The 15,962-nt window shown below is 50.8% G+C and overlaps 1 protein-coding gene across 2 annotated transcripts; it reads left to right on the top strand.

Moving 5' to 3' along the window:
• The first annotated feature begins 9,114 nt into the window (after positions 1-9,114).
• On the top strand, positions 9,115-12,803 carry COPS7A (COP9 signalosome subunit 7A). 2 transcript variants are annotated; one of them, XM_065635752.1, is made up of 8 exons: positions 9,115-9,464; positions 9,572-9,647; positions 10,174-10,262; positions 10,338-10,540; positions 10,991-11,096; positions 11,487-11,638; positions 11,968-12,033; positions 12,309-12,803. In XM_065635752.1, exons 1-7 carry the CDS (start codon positions 9,303-9,305, stop codon positions 12,005-12,007), a joined length of 828 nt encoding a protein of 275 aa, XP_065491824.1. In that variant the 5' UTR covers positions 9,115-9,302; the 3' UTR covers positions 12,008-12,033; positions 12,309-12,803. The 2 variants fall into 2 exon arrangements, with proteins under 2 accessions (XP_065491824.1, XP_065491814.1); XM_065635742.1 differs by having other exon boundaries at positions 9,116-9,464; positions 11,968-12,796.
• Positions 12,804-15,962: the final 3,159 nt, after the last annotated feature.

The raw sequence follows: 15,962 nt of genomic DNA, 5'->3' as shown, positions 1-15,962 counted from the left end.
CGAGTGGGGCGCAGCCGGGGCGGCGGAGCAGGGGGCTGAGGGAGCACAGCTGCTGCTGCCGGTGCCTCTCATGGCCAGGACGAAGGAAGGAGAGGAGGAGGAAGGTTTGATGAGGCTGAGCCCTGGCTGAGGGAGAGGGAGCGAGAGATGCCTTGAAATAAACAGCTGCCGGGGACTGGTCCAGCCCCTCTTTCTCTCCCTCAGTCTCTGTCTCTCTCGCTCGCTGCCTCCCGTTAACCCCATGGCTGCTGGCACGGGCGCGTCCGGCACCGTCGCCCCCGCTGCAGCCCGAGGGCCGCGCCGGCAGAGCCGGGCGGGGGCAGCGGCCGGGCGGGGGCACCGCGCCCCCCGCTCCGGGAACCCCCTGCCCCAGCGGCCGGGTGCGAAGGCTCCTCCCGCTCCCGGCCCGCCCGCGCTGCGCTCCCGCAGCCCCGCGCCCGCCGCCCGCCGGACCTGCCCCCCGCCGCCTCCCCGCCGCCGCTGCCCGCTCCGCTCCGCTCTGCTCGGCTCCGCTCCGCTCCCCCGTCTCGTCGGTTATTTCGGGATCTTCACAGGAAGCGATTAGGTTGCCATGGAGAGAGGTGTCTCCAAGGGACCCGTCGCTCCAGCTCGCTCCGGCGAATGCCACCCCCAAACGGGTCCGTCCTTGGGGGCGGAGGCCCCCCGGGATCCCTCTCCTCCGGGCCGCCCCCTCGGGCTCACCTCCGCCGCCGCCGCCCCCCTCCTCTCCGCCCCGCAGCAGACCCCTCGGGGAGATGCCATCCCTCGGCCGCCCCTCGCCGCCGCGACGGTCCCGCCCCCCGTCCCTTCATCTCTGCATCCATCATCCCCGGGCTTCGGGCCCCCGGGCCCCCCTGCGCGCCACGGTACCGCGGGGCGGCAGGCGGGGCGCAGCCCGGGCCGGCGGCGAGGTCCGATTGAGCCTCACGGGCAGAGCCGAGACGCCCACGCGTGGGCCGGGTGACACTGACGGGTGCTGTGGGAGCAACAGAGGGTCCGTCCAAGGTGGGTTTCCCCGTTGAAGGATCACCCTGGGCGTTTGAACGTGTCCTCAAGTGCGTTTCTGCCAGGGATCGATGGGATGCGTCTCGAAATGGTAGGGATGTGACAGCGAAATTAAAGAAAGAAGCTGATGTGCCTTTGCGGGGCTCGGTGTTTTGCAGGGAAGGTCTCCCTCCACCATCAAGTACCAAACAGAAAGCACAGTCCAAATTAGAAGGAAGCAGCTGAACAACAAACGGGCGACAGAAGAAAGTCAACGATAGAAAGACCGTTTCCACTCTGGGGTCTGAATTTCCTCAAATCTTCAGAAACTATAAAAAACTTTTCATCATAAAGCAATGAGGGAAGACTGTGGCTGACCCTGGGGGAAAAAATAAAATAAAATAAACACAAAAAAAACCAACCCAGAAAGAAATAGTAGAGACAGCACTGTGCTGTAAAGCAACCTGCAGCTGCATCAGGAATGGACACAGATGACAAAGGGACACACAGTACCAAACCCAAGCATGGGAGGATACCCGGAACAGGTGGTGCCACCTTTGGACAGACACCTTGAGGGGGCTGAGTCCATTGTCCTTCGTCAGGCCTCCTGCGAGCTCCCACACTAGCGAACCAGGCTGATCTGAGCTTTCCTGTGTTGGGACATTTGAGCCTTGCGCATGTTTTTGTAAGTGTGTTTGGGAGAGTCATCAGTTTTTTCACGTTTGGGAGTAATGCCAGTGTGCGTTTGGATGTTTTGGCACGGGGATGTGGTTGTGTAAAGGCTTACGGTCACTAGGAGGTCGTGGTGTGAGAAGACGGCACTGCCAGAGGAGATGTCACGGTCTGGGTTTGTGTGAAACGCAGCACCATTGTGGGTCAATAGGCATGAACATGGCTGAGCCCCTCGGCTTTTGTCCCTCTCACGTACATGGGGATTTCTGTTAGAGATTATCCAGGCTACTGTCACATTCTCCACTCTTTTCATCTCTAGCCCTCCCAGGCCGTTGTACAAATGATCTGTGCAAAGCTCGCTCAGCGAGCCCTTGCACACTCAGCCCAAGTGACCAACTGTACAATGTGGCCAGGGACACAGCGGTGTGGCATGAGCCAGCATTCAGCTTTTCTTGCCCTCTGTGCTTCTCCTCCTGCCTTCTCACCTGGGAGTAGCGGACAGTAGAAAGCTCTGGAAGGGGCTACATCAGCCACATGGGCTCTTTCTGACCTTTTCAAATCCTGACGAATGTGTTTAGTATAATTGGGAAGCACAAAACAGACGAGAAATTTCAACTGGGGAAAGGTCAGTTAAAGGGCGAAAATCCAAATGACGCAAACACTGAAAATCCCCCTGAAGAGCTAAAGTACAGAAGGAAGCAAAAGGAGCCAGAGATATGAGAGAGAACAAGGAGGAGGATGTTGTAGAGACCAAGGGAACCCTGGGAGATGTGGGGGGAGTCAGGAAAGCCATCGAGGTGATGGGAACAGTGGGTGCAAGGGCTGCTGTCACTCTTGCATCACTCTTGTGTGATATAAAGGGAATGGCTTGCTTGGTTTGGAGCAGAGGCTTAGACAAGCGGTGTGTCAACTCGAGGTACAGGGTGGTCTCAAGGGAAAGCTGACAGGAAATTACAGGAAAATTTGAAGGGGGCGATGGAATCAGGCAGGCAATGGAATCAGGTGGGCTGATGGAGGAGCATTTGGGCTGTGGAAAGAGGATACAAGAGTGGTGCTAAGTATAAAGCATTACTCCGAAGGTGTTAAAGTGAGGGTGATGTGGTGATGGAAAGAAGATGGAAATGTAAAAATTATCTCTGCTGTGTGTTTGGCCAGGATTTGGACCAGGACCAGTGTACGTTGTGTGAGGACAATTAAGTACCTCCCTGCGCAGACATACCTGGGAAGGATATGAGGTTGTTATTTCTGTCTGGCAGAAACACTTTTCAATGATTGCGTACAGATCATTTACAGCCGAGTCCTGAGGCCAAGCAGCTCACTGCTGCTGTTTTTAGCATTGTATCCTAAGGGCAGAAGGACCCATGTAGTCGCCCTGCTATCTGCAGAAGTTTGTCTGTCCATCTGTCTGTTAGTTGCCACGGGTTTCACAAAAGAAGCAGAGTCTAAAAGGTAAATAAGCTTCAATAAGTTGTATGAAAACCAGCAGCCTGACAGAGGAGAGAGATGCTGTCAGCACCCATGCTGGAAGAGAGCCCATAGCCATGCTGCTGGGCAAAACCCCACTGGTCAGAGCAGTCCAGACAGCAGGCCAAAAGAATTAAGCAGAAAATACTGGGAAAGCTGTGTGTGTCAGAGAGTGGTGGAGCAGGAGCCCAGCAACAAAGAGGATGGGCAAGGGGAAAGGACTTGCAGACGTGGCAGCCTGTGGAAAGGGTGCCATCAAGATACCCTGGTTGAAGGCATGGTAGTGGGAAGCATAGAACATATAGGAAAGAAGTCTGTAGAGAACCCAATTTCCTTGGTCCTTTTGCTCACTGAACAACTGGTTAATAAGCTCTGGAATACCAGAGGCATCCCAGAAGACTGGAAGAGAGCCGTGCTGTGCCAGTATTTGTAAAGAGCAAACAGAAGACCTGAAAGTTTCTAGGCAAAGCAACAAAGAGCTGATATGAGATTCTCCAGTTAATGCCAATCAGCATGATTCGGAGGAAACCAATCTTGCTGCATAAACTTGTTTTGTTCTTGTCGGTCTTTGATGTGACTACGGATTTGTTCAGAAAAGGTGATGCCTTAGATCTATCCAGGCTTCTGGAAGCATTAATATCCCAAAGCATGCTGATGAGAAAAAATAGCATTATGCAATGCTAACAGAGCAGGAGGTTAAGTGAGTTGGTTAATTCCATTTAACTACTTGCAAATGCAAAGGGGTCATCCCTGGAAGTCTGCCATTGAGTGGCAGTGTTTTTACGTGGATGCCCAGGAACAAGACCAGGGTCAGGTATGACTCACCATTTTATTCACTGCTTGGTGAGCAGATATAGGTCATTCTGACACAATTTACTGAGGACGCAAATATTGTTAGAGTGTTAAAAATAATGAGGATGGGACCAGTACAGAATGACCTACTGCACTCAGTAGGGTGGTCATTCTCATAAAACTTCTTATAAGATAATTGAGAGCGAATTGTGCAGCCATGAACAGCAAAAAATATCCATATCTAGAGAGAACAACTTCCAGTCCTGAAAAGAGGTGATCTGAAAAGTGTTTAGGCATCATAACAGCCAGAAAACCCAATACAAGCCCAGCAGGCTGGGCTGCAGCAATGGATCTGAAGTGATGCCTGGCCATGCAAAGACAGAAGTAAGGAAGAGGAGTGAGGAGATGATTAAACCTTTCTCTGTATGGGTGAGTCCCATGCTGGAAAACTGTACACTGCTTCATGGTCCATAGTTTTAAAATAACTTGGAATCGAAGGTGATCTGAAGGCTGGAGATCTCATCTATGTAAAGAGGTCAACCTGTTTAACGTATCAAAGAGCAGAATAAGACGTGACTTGCTTGCAGTACCACTTCTTTCCTGAGGAAAAGTCTACCAGGTATTCTGGCAGTGAATAACAAGAGCCAGTCACTGGAGAGTGATTAATCGCAGAAACAAACTACCAAGTGAAGTACAAGATCCTCTCTCTTCTGGAGTCTTTGAATCATGACCCGAGGCCTGTCTGGAAGACAGTTCCTGATCTGCAAAATCCTGAGAGCTGTAAGAGCAGATCAGATGAAGAGTTACCATGCAGTTACCCTCTTTTTAGTAAGCAGCTGATATTGGGCTGCCTTCAGGTGTAACTAGGTACAGATTTTATGACCCTGTGCATGTTAGCCTAGTACCAGTTATAGGGTTAAAAGCCTTCTGGATCATGTTGGTATCCAAGCGATTCACCCCAGCCTCCTTTGTCCTTACGGTGTTTTTGTCTCAGAGTCTGGTATTACACACAGCTGTGAAACATCGTCTCAGAAAATGTGACCCTAGCTATGTTTGGAGGAAGACTAGGAAAAAAAATATCATGAGCGTTTTGACAAGTTATTTTGATTTTGCAGTGGTCAAGAGAGAAACAACCTAAAATGAGACAGGACAGCTCGACGGGCTTTAAAGTGGGACAGTGAGCATATAGGAAAGAAGGTGGATCTACAGCAAGAAGAGAATGGTGGTTTCTTTCTGGAAACATCAGAGCGAGATCAGAAGAGAGGGATGACGCTAGGGGTGGTTACAGTGAGGATTAGAAATCCCAAACATTCAGAAATAACAACGCCAAACCTCCCCGTGTCACAAGATTTATCTTAAAATTATGTAATGTTGTAAAGACTTGCTTTCATCTGCACTCTTCGCCTCCTATTTTCAACTCCTTAGGTTACATGAAAATCACATTTCACAGTTTCCCTGTGACCATAAAGATAGGCGCTTGCCTTGTGAACAAAGTGAAAGCATGGGAGTTAACGACTCTGGGAGTCTGGAATTTAATCTCAACACCCGGCACTCTGATATAGGGATGAGGCAAAGACTTTGCTAAATTATGGGGATGTCACCGTGCACTCTCACAAGAGCTTGCATATTTTAGGTAGACGATGGCCTTCTCCTTTGGAGAGCTCAGGATCTGATTCATTTGAAGGACTTCCTGGTCTTTGTCCTTGCTTTATCTCTGTGCAGGACAAAGAAGGAGCAGACAAAAATGTGGGTCACACAGGACATAGGACCTAGATGTCAGAGTGGAGAAGGAGGACAGAGAGAGCATCATGTACCTTGGATGCTCAGGCTGCCTGGCTTTATCTGACTAATAATGAAAGGCAGCAAGCGTGTCAGAGAGTGTGAGAGAAACAGATCAATAGAGAGATAAAACTGAGATGGAAGGAGCTGGTGAGGGGGTGGGGAAGAGAGTAATAAAACACTACAAATCAGCAGGGTTACATTTGAAGCTGATTTGAATGCACTCTGTGCTGGTGTAAATGAATACAGCAGGTGTAAGGCTATGGTGAATCAAACCTACATACAGAAAGGGAGAGTGCAAAGTGGGAAGGAGATAGTCCTCCTGCTACTTCTTTAATCCTGCTGTATGGAGCAGCCCAGACCTCACTAGCTTCGACGATACAGATGGATGTCCTGTCCCCGTTGCCCTGGGCCACCATGGTCTTCAGCCTGTCCTGGAGATGTGTCTGTCGGGTAAAATGTGTCTTGGTCACATTTTACCCAACTGAGTGCAGGAAATGCTCCTTACCACCTCATTCATGGAGAACATGGGGCAGGACAACTTCTGACAATGCCTCAAACCAGTGGGTCGGGGGCACTTTTCTAGGAAAGATGAGTGACTGTGCCCACGCGCGTGTACTAACAGAAGCTGATCAGAGAAGCCTCTTTGTTCAGTGACAGATTTTTGAGGCAAACGAGACTGAGACATCCCAAAGCTAAGGGGGAGTCAGAGTGTGTAAATGAAAACGTGCTCTGCCAGAGCAAATTGAGGGTCTGGGTGCGTTCCCCTGTTGGGCATCTCTTTATCTCCCTGGCCCAGGCATCCAGAGCCATTTTGCTCCTTCTGCCTGGAATTAGTTTTGAGTGACCTCCACCTAATTCTAGTGGCATGTTCACTAACGTTAGAAGTCTGGTTTTCCACACTGACCATGGCTGTCCACACTGCTCCCTTCTTCTGTCAGTAGCTTCAACGTGGAGACTGAGCACTGAAGGAGCCTCAGGGATGGAAGGGACCCTGAGAAGGGGTAGGGACAATATGTATGGCTGTTCAAATGAGCTTGGAACAGCCTCTCACTGGGAGACACAATGACCTAACTCACCAAGGCAGACATGGGTGGTATTTTCTAGCTCTAAAATTGTGTTTGGCGCAGTACAGAACCCCAAAGGAGCGTTCTCCACTACTCAGCCACAGCAGCTGCGTGAGAAGAACTAGAGTCAAAGCAAACGATGAGAAGAGAGTTGTTGATACTGACAAGTAAAACCTTAACAAACTTAGACTTTACGCAGATTAAGATTTCAAGATGTTACGCCTATTTCAAGATGTTACGCTTACAGAAGTCTGGCAAAGCACAAGTCAACTGCATTTAATACATGCTAAACTGATCAAGCTGAAGACTGATTCTCTGGCTGGCAACCATATGCTGGAGAGGAAACTTGCCCTGACAGCACTAAGATTTTAACATGCTAAAACCATGTTTCCTGCACAGACTACATTGGGCTCACATCAATTTGTTGCCTCTTTTGCTTTCATTAAAGATCATCGCTGATTTCCAAAGGAGCCAGCCATGAGGAAGCCGGTGCTGGGCTGGAAACTCTTGGCCAAACAGCTTAATGCTGCTTATTGAAATGCATGTTTGCTGCCTGCGCTCCTCCCAGTCTCCCTCACAATTCACCTCCACCTATCACATGATTTATACAAGACAAGAAGAACTATGAAGTTTTTTTCCAAAATGACCCTCACTTTTTAGTCCCACCATTGTAAAAACAGCTCTTTCACCTAGCACAGGGAAACGTGTCCTCAGTGGTGCCTCCTGATCGCATTAGACTTACTCATTTGCCCACAAAGAGATACTTAAAGCATACCATAAACATTTCTATCCTTGTGGAGTGTTTAAACTATTTTTTTATGGCCATACTCTGCCTGCAGTGGGGATGCATTTCTTTATAAGTGCGACGGTTAATGATTCAGCAGATAGTAAAGCAATTTTTTCTCTAAAAATGAATGCAGTAGAGAAGGGGAGATATGCAGGGATTTAAGAAATGCACAGTTTAAATATGTAAGGACAGTGCTTTGCAACATAAGATTTTTTACATTTACATATCCCCAAAACATTGCCCAAAATAGTGAGATCTTAATGGTGTGAAAGCAGAGCAATGTGCAGGCACACACAAGGTATTCTGTGGATCTCTTTTTAATTTTGGTGTGGTACTTACAGAATGTATCATTGAAATATGAAAAATACTGTGCCATATAGTAGTGTATCTGTTTTCTCATCAGTTATTTTTTTATATATATGTATAAAATACGCATATATATTTAAAATACATATATTTATAATGGTTATATATAGGAGCCTACAAAAAAGATGGGGACAGACTTTTTAGTGGGGCCTGTTGCAATAGGACAAAGGGTAATGATTTTAAATTAAAGGAGGGGAGATTCAGGGTAGACACAAGGAAGAAATTTTTCATAATGAGGGCGAGACACTGGCACAGGTTGCCCAGAGAGGCGGTCGATGCCCCATCCCTGGAGACATTCCAGGCCAGGCTGGATGGGGCTCTGAGCAACCTGATCTAGTTGAAGATGTCCCTGCTCATTGCAGGGGGTTGGACTAGATGAGCTTTGAAGGTCCCTTCCAACCCAAACTATTCTGTGATTCTATGATTTTAACATAAATACTGTACAGATAAGGGGTAGATATTCACCAAAATGTATTGAAAGACCCATAAACACATGGATATTCATGCTGCATCTGTGACGCGTAAGCCCACTGCAGCTGGTTGGATGACAGGGCAGTTCACAGGAGATTTTTGACAGAAGGAGGGTGGCAAAGAGCAGAACAGTGAGGAGCTGGCAGCAAGGAGGGTAGGCCACGAAAAGAAGCGGTGGAGAACAGAGATGACAGCCGGTGGGCCGCTGTGACCAGCACGGCCAGGCCAGGGGCCTGCCGGTGGCCCCGGTCAGCCCGGGAGGAGGCGGACGAGCCCCAGCCTGGCAGGCCCCGCCGCCCCTCGAGCTCCAGGGACGCGAACCCGGCGGCGCCACGGCGGAAGGGGCCGCACCCCGGCCATGCGCGGGGCCTGTGGAAGCGGGGCCGGCGCCCCGAGGCTGGGCCCCGGGGGTGGCCACCCCGCCCGGGCCCGGCTCGCCCCGGCCTCACGCCAGGCCCCGCGGAACCGCCCGAGCCGCAGGGGGTGAGGGCAGCTGCGGGCACCCGGCGTGGCCCTGTGCCCGCCCCGCCTGCCGGGCCCCGTCCGGCCTTGCGAGGCCAACGCCGGCGGCGCGCCGAGGCGGCGCTCAACTGTCGGCCAGCAGGGGGCGCCTTCGCGGTAGGCCCGCTTCGCCGCTCCGCCGTGCGGCCGACCAATAGGGAAGCAGCGAAGGCGGGCCGTGCCGCTGCCTCTCCCAGTCGGAGGCTGGCGCGGGGCTGCGGCGTTGGGCAGCGTCAGCACCCGGAAGTGGCCGCTCTGCGGCGGCGGTGCCATAGAGAAGTCCTGGCGGGGCGGGCCGGGGCCTGAGCCGTGCGGAGGGTGGCGCCCGGCGGCGGGGCCGGGGCCGGGGCCTGGGCCGGGGCCTGTGTGAGAGCGGTCGCGGCGGGGCCCGAGCCCCGCGGGGTGGCGGCTGCAGCGCCATGGCGGCCGAGGGGAAGGTGACGGGGCAGAGCCAGGAGCAGTTCCTGCTGCTGGCCAAGGCGGCCCGCGGCGCCGCCCTCGCCAGCCTCATCCACCAGGTGCTGGAGGCCCCGGGCATCTACGTCTTCGGGGAGCTGCTGGACATGCCCGCCGTCCGGGAGGTGAGACCGGCCCGGCCCCCGCGGCCCACCCCCGGGCGGCAGGCCCGCCGGGCCCTGCCCGCGGCCCGGGCCGGAGGGCGGCGGAGCCTGACCCCGTGTCCCCGCAGTTGGCCGACAGCGAGTTCTCCCCCGTGTTCCGCCTCCTGACAATCTTCGCCTACGGCACCTACGCGGACTATCTGGGTGAGGCCGGGTGGCGGGGCGTGAGGGGGCTCAGGGGCCCTTTCCCTTCCCGGTGATGCTGGTCCCTCGGTGTGGGAAGCGTGCCAGAGCCCCGAGGCGCTGGGGCCCTTCACCCGAATTGTGCCTCTGTCACTGCGGCCCCACGGATTGTGGTTTGGGCCCAAGACCACTGGGGTACCTGACAATGCTCCCATTTGCCAGCTACATGGGAGATTTCCAAGAACATCTTGACAAAGGCGTTTCTGAGGGGCAAAGGGAAAGACTTGGGTATCCACTGGGATGTGCAGGCCTGCATAAATAAGGCATGGGACAGCTAGAGAGCATGACTTGAGGCTGAGGGGGGGAAATCCTGCTCAGAAAAGGTCTTTTGAGCTGAGAACTAGTGTGGATGGCTTGGCAAGATGAAGCATTGCTTCGGAGATTGGTGTGCAGACACTTTGGCTATAGTGCAGATGCTTCTGTGCAGGGCTGGGAAATGGAAAATGAGGCATAAGTTCTTATACCCTGTTCTTTCCCCTGACAATAGCTGAAGCAGCAAACCTCCCTCCCTTGACAGAGGCTCAGAAGAACAAACTGAGGCACCTGTCAGTTGTCACTCTGGCTGCCAAGATCAAGGTAGTGGTCCTCTTTCTCCCCGAGTTCTCCCTCCACTGAGATTATCTCATGCTAGTTACTGTCATGTTTCCACAGTGCATTCCCTACTCAGTGCTGCTGGAGCAGTTACAGCTGAAGAACGTCCGACAACTGGAGGACCTTGTGATTGAGGCTGTGTATGCAGATGTGCTGCGAGGGAGCTTGGATCAGCGGAACCAGCGCCTGGAGGTGGATTACAGCATTGGGAGGGACATCCGGAGGGAGGAACTGAGCACCATCAGCCGCACATTGCAGGAGTGGTGAGGAGGAAGCCCCCAATACTAACACCCAACAAAGGTTGCAGGAGTGGCCGGTGGCTTCCCCGGATTCCCTGTGTGTCACTGGGGGATAGCGTTGTGAGATGGCATACTCATACTTTCTTTCTACTTTGGAAAGGAATTTTCCAAAAATAGTTTTCCAAATCCCCCTGCTTGTTGCTGGAGGGGTGATGAGACCGCAGCAACCTTTGCACAGTCCTGGCTGCTGGCAGCAGGCTTTCTGAGTATAAACGTGTAACCTAGTGCCACCTTGTTATTTGTCCCCCTCCTAAGTAATAACGTCACTACATTATTACATTAGACTCCAGTCCTATGTCTTTCCTGCCTGGTGTAGCTGTCACCTTCCGGTCTTTTTGGTCTCTAGAGTTGAAGTGACACCACTTTCACGTTTCTTTCTATGCTGGCCTCTTCATTTTTACATCTTCTCTCCAGGTGCCAGGGCTGCGAGGTTGTCTTGTCAGGCATCGAAGAGCAGGTTAGCCGGGCCAACCAGCATAAAGAGCAACAGCTGGCACTTAAGCAGCAGATAGAGAGTGAGGTGAGTGGGCCAAGGAGGGAGCAGCCCAAGCCCACCCTTCGCTTTGAAATAACGAGAACCAATACCCTGTGGTTGTTACGGTCTTTGCTCAAGTAAGGTGTTAGTATTTCCCTAGGCCAGACCCCTAGGGGTTTGTGCCTGAAGAAGAATCCTAAATCAGCTTAACATTCCTCTGCCTTTGCAGTGCAAGAGTCTGGACAGCTGTTAGCTCTTTTGTTTTACCTGAGCTTACAGCTCTTAACTCCAGGCCATGCTTTATTAAAAAAAAAAAAAAAAAAGGAAACAAAAGAACACAACCAAACAAAAAAACCCAAACAATGACAAAAAAACCACTAAACCAAACTAAAAACCTTGGGAAATTCCTTGGTTCTTGCTTTTCTGCTGTTGCAGGTGGCAAACCTGAAGAAGACCATTAAAGTGACAACAGCAGCTGCTGCTGCAGCCACATCCCAAGACCCAGAACAGCACCTAACAGAGCTCAGGGAGCCGGCCCCTGGCACCAACCAGCGCCAGGCGAGCAAGAAAACTTCCAAAGCCAAAGGGTGAGGAGTGGGGGCAAACAAGCAGAGCCCCTCTGTGTTCTTACAAGGTGAACTGAGGGGAGCCCTGTTTCAGAGCAGTGAGGCTGCTGACTGCAGGGTTCTGCTCCATGGACAGGGAGTGGTTAGAGATGTAGTCCCAGCTGAGCTTTTCTCCTGCTAACTTGGGGGGGAATCTCTGCAGCTCTTGATCTGATGCAGAGTTTATAAGTCTTCCTTGTGTTCTCTTCTTGTGAAGAACATCAGCTGCTTTTCTCTGTGTGCATTTAGAAAAGGAAGTCAGGGATGAGCCTTAGTGTCCACTCTGAATTTTTTTTTTCCTCTCTCCACAGGCTCCGGGGCAGTGCGAAGATTTGGTCTAAATCAAACTAGTTGGATCTCCCTTCACAACTGGGAGGGTGAGAGGAAGAGATTTGGGGGATGGAGGGGTCACAAAGGTCCCAGGTGTGATGCTTCTAAGCTCTTTCCCAAGATCCATCTTGCCAACTAGTTCTCCTGCATGTTTGTTCTCTTTCCTATCTTTTTTACTGACTTCCCAGGCGATGCCTCCCTCTTCTTCATCACAGCATTTCACACTCTAAGCTTCCAGTTGTATGCGTTGCTGTTTTCCCTGCCCCTTAAGTCCCCATCACCACTGCCATGTGTTTCTCTCTTTCTCCCTGTCTTTTGACAGGTCAATTTAAAGAGCCATGAAACTGTCAGTCACCTTTGCAGCTGCAGGGCTTCACAGAAGCTTGGAAAGGGTGCACTGGCGCTCAACAATCATTTTGGCTCTATGAGACCCCTGGGATATTTTGCTCCAGGATGCAGCTGCCATCTTTGATTGTTTAACCTTTGTTTTGCTAGGTGGGAGGGTAGTTTTTGAAGGGATTCTTTTAAAAATATATATAAATATGTTATAAATATATATAAAACAATAAAAATATAGGTCTATGGACTATGGACATATCTATACAATGTTGTGCTCCTGTGGTGGTGTCTCTTTGTCTCGTACACTGATTCTGGATGTTCCAAAATAAGTTGTGATACTGAGAGCCTCTGTCCTATTTCTGGGTGGAATATATCCTCAAAATACTCTTCCAAAGGGCAGTGCCACAGTAGCTCAATAGAGCTGGGACGAGAATCTCTAAAGCAGGAATGAATCATAAATCTTATTTAAATTGTTTATTGTGTGACTGATTTGCATCCGGAATGTTCAAAAAGGTACTTTTCAGGTAGTCTCAGAGCAAGGTGCAAAGACTGAGGAAAAAATTCATATTTGTCTCAATACTATGTGCCCAGTGATCCTGGACAAAACGGAAAGGGATGTAGGAACTTGTTTGACAGAGAGTTGAAGGTTACAGAGCCAATGCCCACCGGGATGAGTTTTCGTGGAATAGATGCTGCTTAAGCCATTCTTGGGCCATGTTGGAGTCTGGTTGGAAAAAAAAACAAAAAACAAAAAAAACCCGTCCTGTGAGGTGCCTGGAAAAAAAAATCAGATTCTTCAGAGGATGTGTGCTTGAGTCTGGCTCGAAGCCGAGTCAGTCAGATGCGAGTGTCGCGCTGCGGTTCCACCATGGTGTACGCTGATGTAAATGTAAATTGACACCATGACTCCCACCCCCGCTTGGTTCTGCCTCTTTCCTTGTGCGAATGCTAAAATTTGATTCCCTGAGCCTGGGTATCTCTGCGTGAGCAAACCACCAGAAAATTAATCCAACAAGAAAAACTCCTGATCGTTGTCTGCACAGAGACTTTTTCAGTTCACTGGCCGGGGTGAATTTTCTTCTGGGTCCTGTGCAGACAAGCTGGAGCTGAGGCAGCAGGGGTGGGAGCAAGCCTTCGTTAGGGGAGTGGGGAGAGGGCTGCGACCACGTGTTCTGTGGCAGCAAGGTGTGATATCATCTCAATACTCGAAACACCACAAAATTGCTGGTTTGTGCAATATTGCTGTTTTACTAGTTCTGGACGGCTGTAATGCAGCACCAGCTTTCAGTGGGAAACCCCTGTCACCTGAACCGACTAACTCATAAAACTCTTACGTGTTTAAGGTCAGAGAGCAGGATGCACCAGCCGACTGTGCCAGGGACAGGGATGTGCCCAGCTGTCGGGTGACTGCAGTCACTGGCTGAGGTTGCCAAGAGCTAGGGCAGCCCCACACCTTTTCCCATTCTGCACCTCGAGCCATCCAGCCCTTCAGCTGCAGTTGTTGGTGCAGAGGTGCCAAGCAGAAGAGCCGTGATGTCCAGACAAAAGCTGCCCATCTGGCTGCAGAAGCACATAAGGGGGCAGCAAAGCCAGGGTTGTCCCAACCCACCTAGAGAGATCTGCCTAATTTGTAGCAATAGGGAGTCTATTTGATGAGTCCTGTTTTCCATAAATTGCAGGAAGGGATTGTGACAACACTTTCAGCTTTCGCTTAAATTACCTCGAGCCTTCCTCCCTCTGCATCACATCACCTTCATCTGTCTCTGTGAGGAAAGTCACTGTGCTTGCTGCATTTGCAGCTGTCTGCAGGCAGCAAAAATGTCCGTGCACATCAGAGTCTCCCTTGGATTGGGACTGGGACTGAGGTGCTGACAGGGAAGGTGATACCTGGCGAGTCCTGAGCACCTGCCAAATGTTTGGGTCTTCATGCCCCTTACAGAGGAGCTACTGGCAAAGCTGTTGGGATGTGATGTGAAGGAGAGAGGAGAAGGGCCTGGGATGGAGCCGAGCAGCCAAAGCACACGTCCTACCAGCCTGCTGAGGTCCAGTGGAAGCTGGGCTGGAGTGGTGGCACCTCCAGGAAGATCTGAAGTTACCAATAATGGCTGAGGGTATTTGTGCCCCACAGGAGTCCCACTGCCTAAGGAAGAACAGCTGTAACAGATCTTTGTCCTGAGTGTTTTGGTTTCTCTCTGACCTCTTGGGCTTTCATAGACTCATAGAATAGTTTGGGTTGGAAGGGACCTTCAAAGGCCATCTAGTCCAACCCCCTGCAATGAGCAAGGACATCTTCAACTAGATCAGGTTGCTCAGAGCCCCGTCCAGCCTGGCCTGGAATGTCTCCAGGGACGGGGCATCTGTTACCTCTCTGGGCAGCCTGGGCCAGTGTTTCACCACCCTCATTGTAAAAAATTTCTTCCTCGTGTCTAGCCTGAATCTCCCCTCCTTTAGTTTAAAACCATCACCCTTGTTTTATTGTTGTCCTTTGCTCTCTTTAACCACTCTGTGGTACTAGGTACAAGGGGTCTTTTTAAACACCCTGAATCCCCAGTTTAAATACAGGCTGCAAATCCTGGGAGTGGAGTTGGAAGCATCCTCAGCCAGCATGAAGAGCTCCACACTAGCCGCATGGGATACATGGTCAGGCAGAGCAGCGCCTGCGCTCTGTACACACGCTGGCATCAGTCTCGTGAACACAAAAACCCGTGTGTGACTGACAGCAACCAGAGCATGGACCAACACAGGGGTCTGCAGGGGCCTGCCACACCAGCCCCAGGCTGCGCCGAAGCCCCAGGCTCATATCCTCAGGGCTGAATCACAGCCAGTGTGAGTCTGTCTGTGTGCTTCTGCCATAAGTTTGTGTTGCGACATCCAGCTTGCCCCTCTCTCTGAGGCTCAGCTCCCTGGTAGTGGCATTTGCCAAGTGCCGATTTTCTTATTTGCCTCTCTTGAGGCTGGTTGTGTTGTGGATTTCAGAAGAGTTTGGGTTTAAATGTATTTGATCAAGGGGCATCTGCGCTGCTCTGAAGGTCTTCCATTCTGTTTACTTTGGAAAGGGCACAGCTCTTAAGACCTCCATTAAGAAAAAGGAAGCAGAGGTAGCAGATAAAATTACTTCAGACCTTTGGTATGACTGAAAAATAAATGAGAGATGCGCAGTGCAGAATGAAAATATTGCTGCAAATTGTTTTGCCGGATGGCAAACAGTGGGCAGGAACATAGGTTTCCCTTTGCCCTTCACCTGAAAACCACCCGTTTTATTTTCCTGTTCACTTCAGACGTGACTCTGAATTTCAGTCAGAGAGGATGTGAAGATTAATTAATCAGTTAACATTTGTAAATCACTTGGAAGATGGCAAGAGTGAGATAAGTACTGATCATTATTATTACAAGTTTTCATTTTAATTTTAAATATGTTTTAACCCTGTTTTTTCCTAAAGAAAAGACTCAGAAAACAGACCCTGAGTAGAGCAGAATAGAAATAGTTGGACACATGCCACTCTAACTTCTGGCAAAGGAAAGAGGTTTAGGGGATTGTAAAAGAGAGGGTATGGAGAAGTGTTTGTCACTGCTTGAGGAGCAGGAGATCTGCCAGCCTGTGCACAGAAAGTGTAACGATTCTCGTGCAGTGATTCAT

Source organism: Caloenas nicobarica, chromosome 1 (assembly GCF_036013445.1).
Source record: "Caloenas nicobarica isolate bCalNic1 chromosome 1, bCalNic1.hap1, whole genome shotgun sequence".
In the NCBI taxonomy this organism is placed as follows: domain Eukaryota; kingdom Metazoa; phylum Chordata; class Aves; order Columbiformes; family Columbidae; genus Caloenas; species Caloenas nicobarica.
Note: the sequence above shows the minus strand (reverse complement) of the source record. Positions and strands in the feature narration are given on the sequence as shown.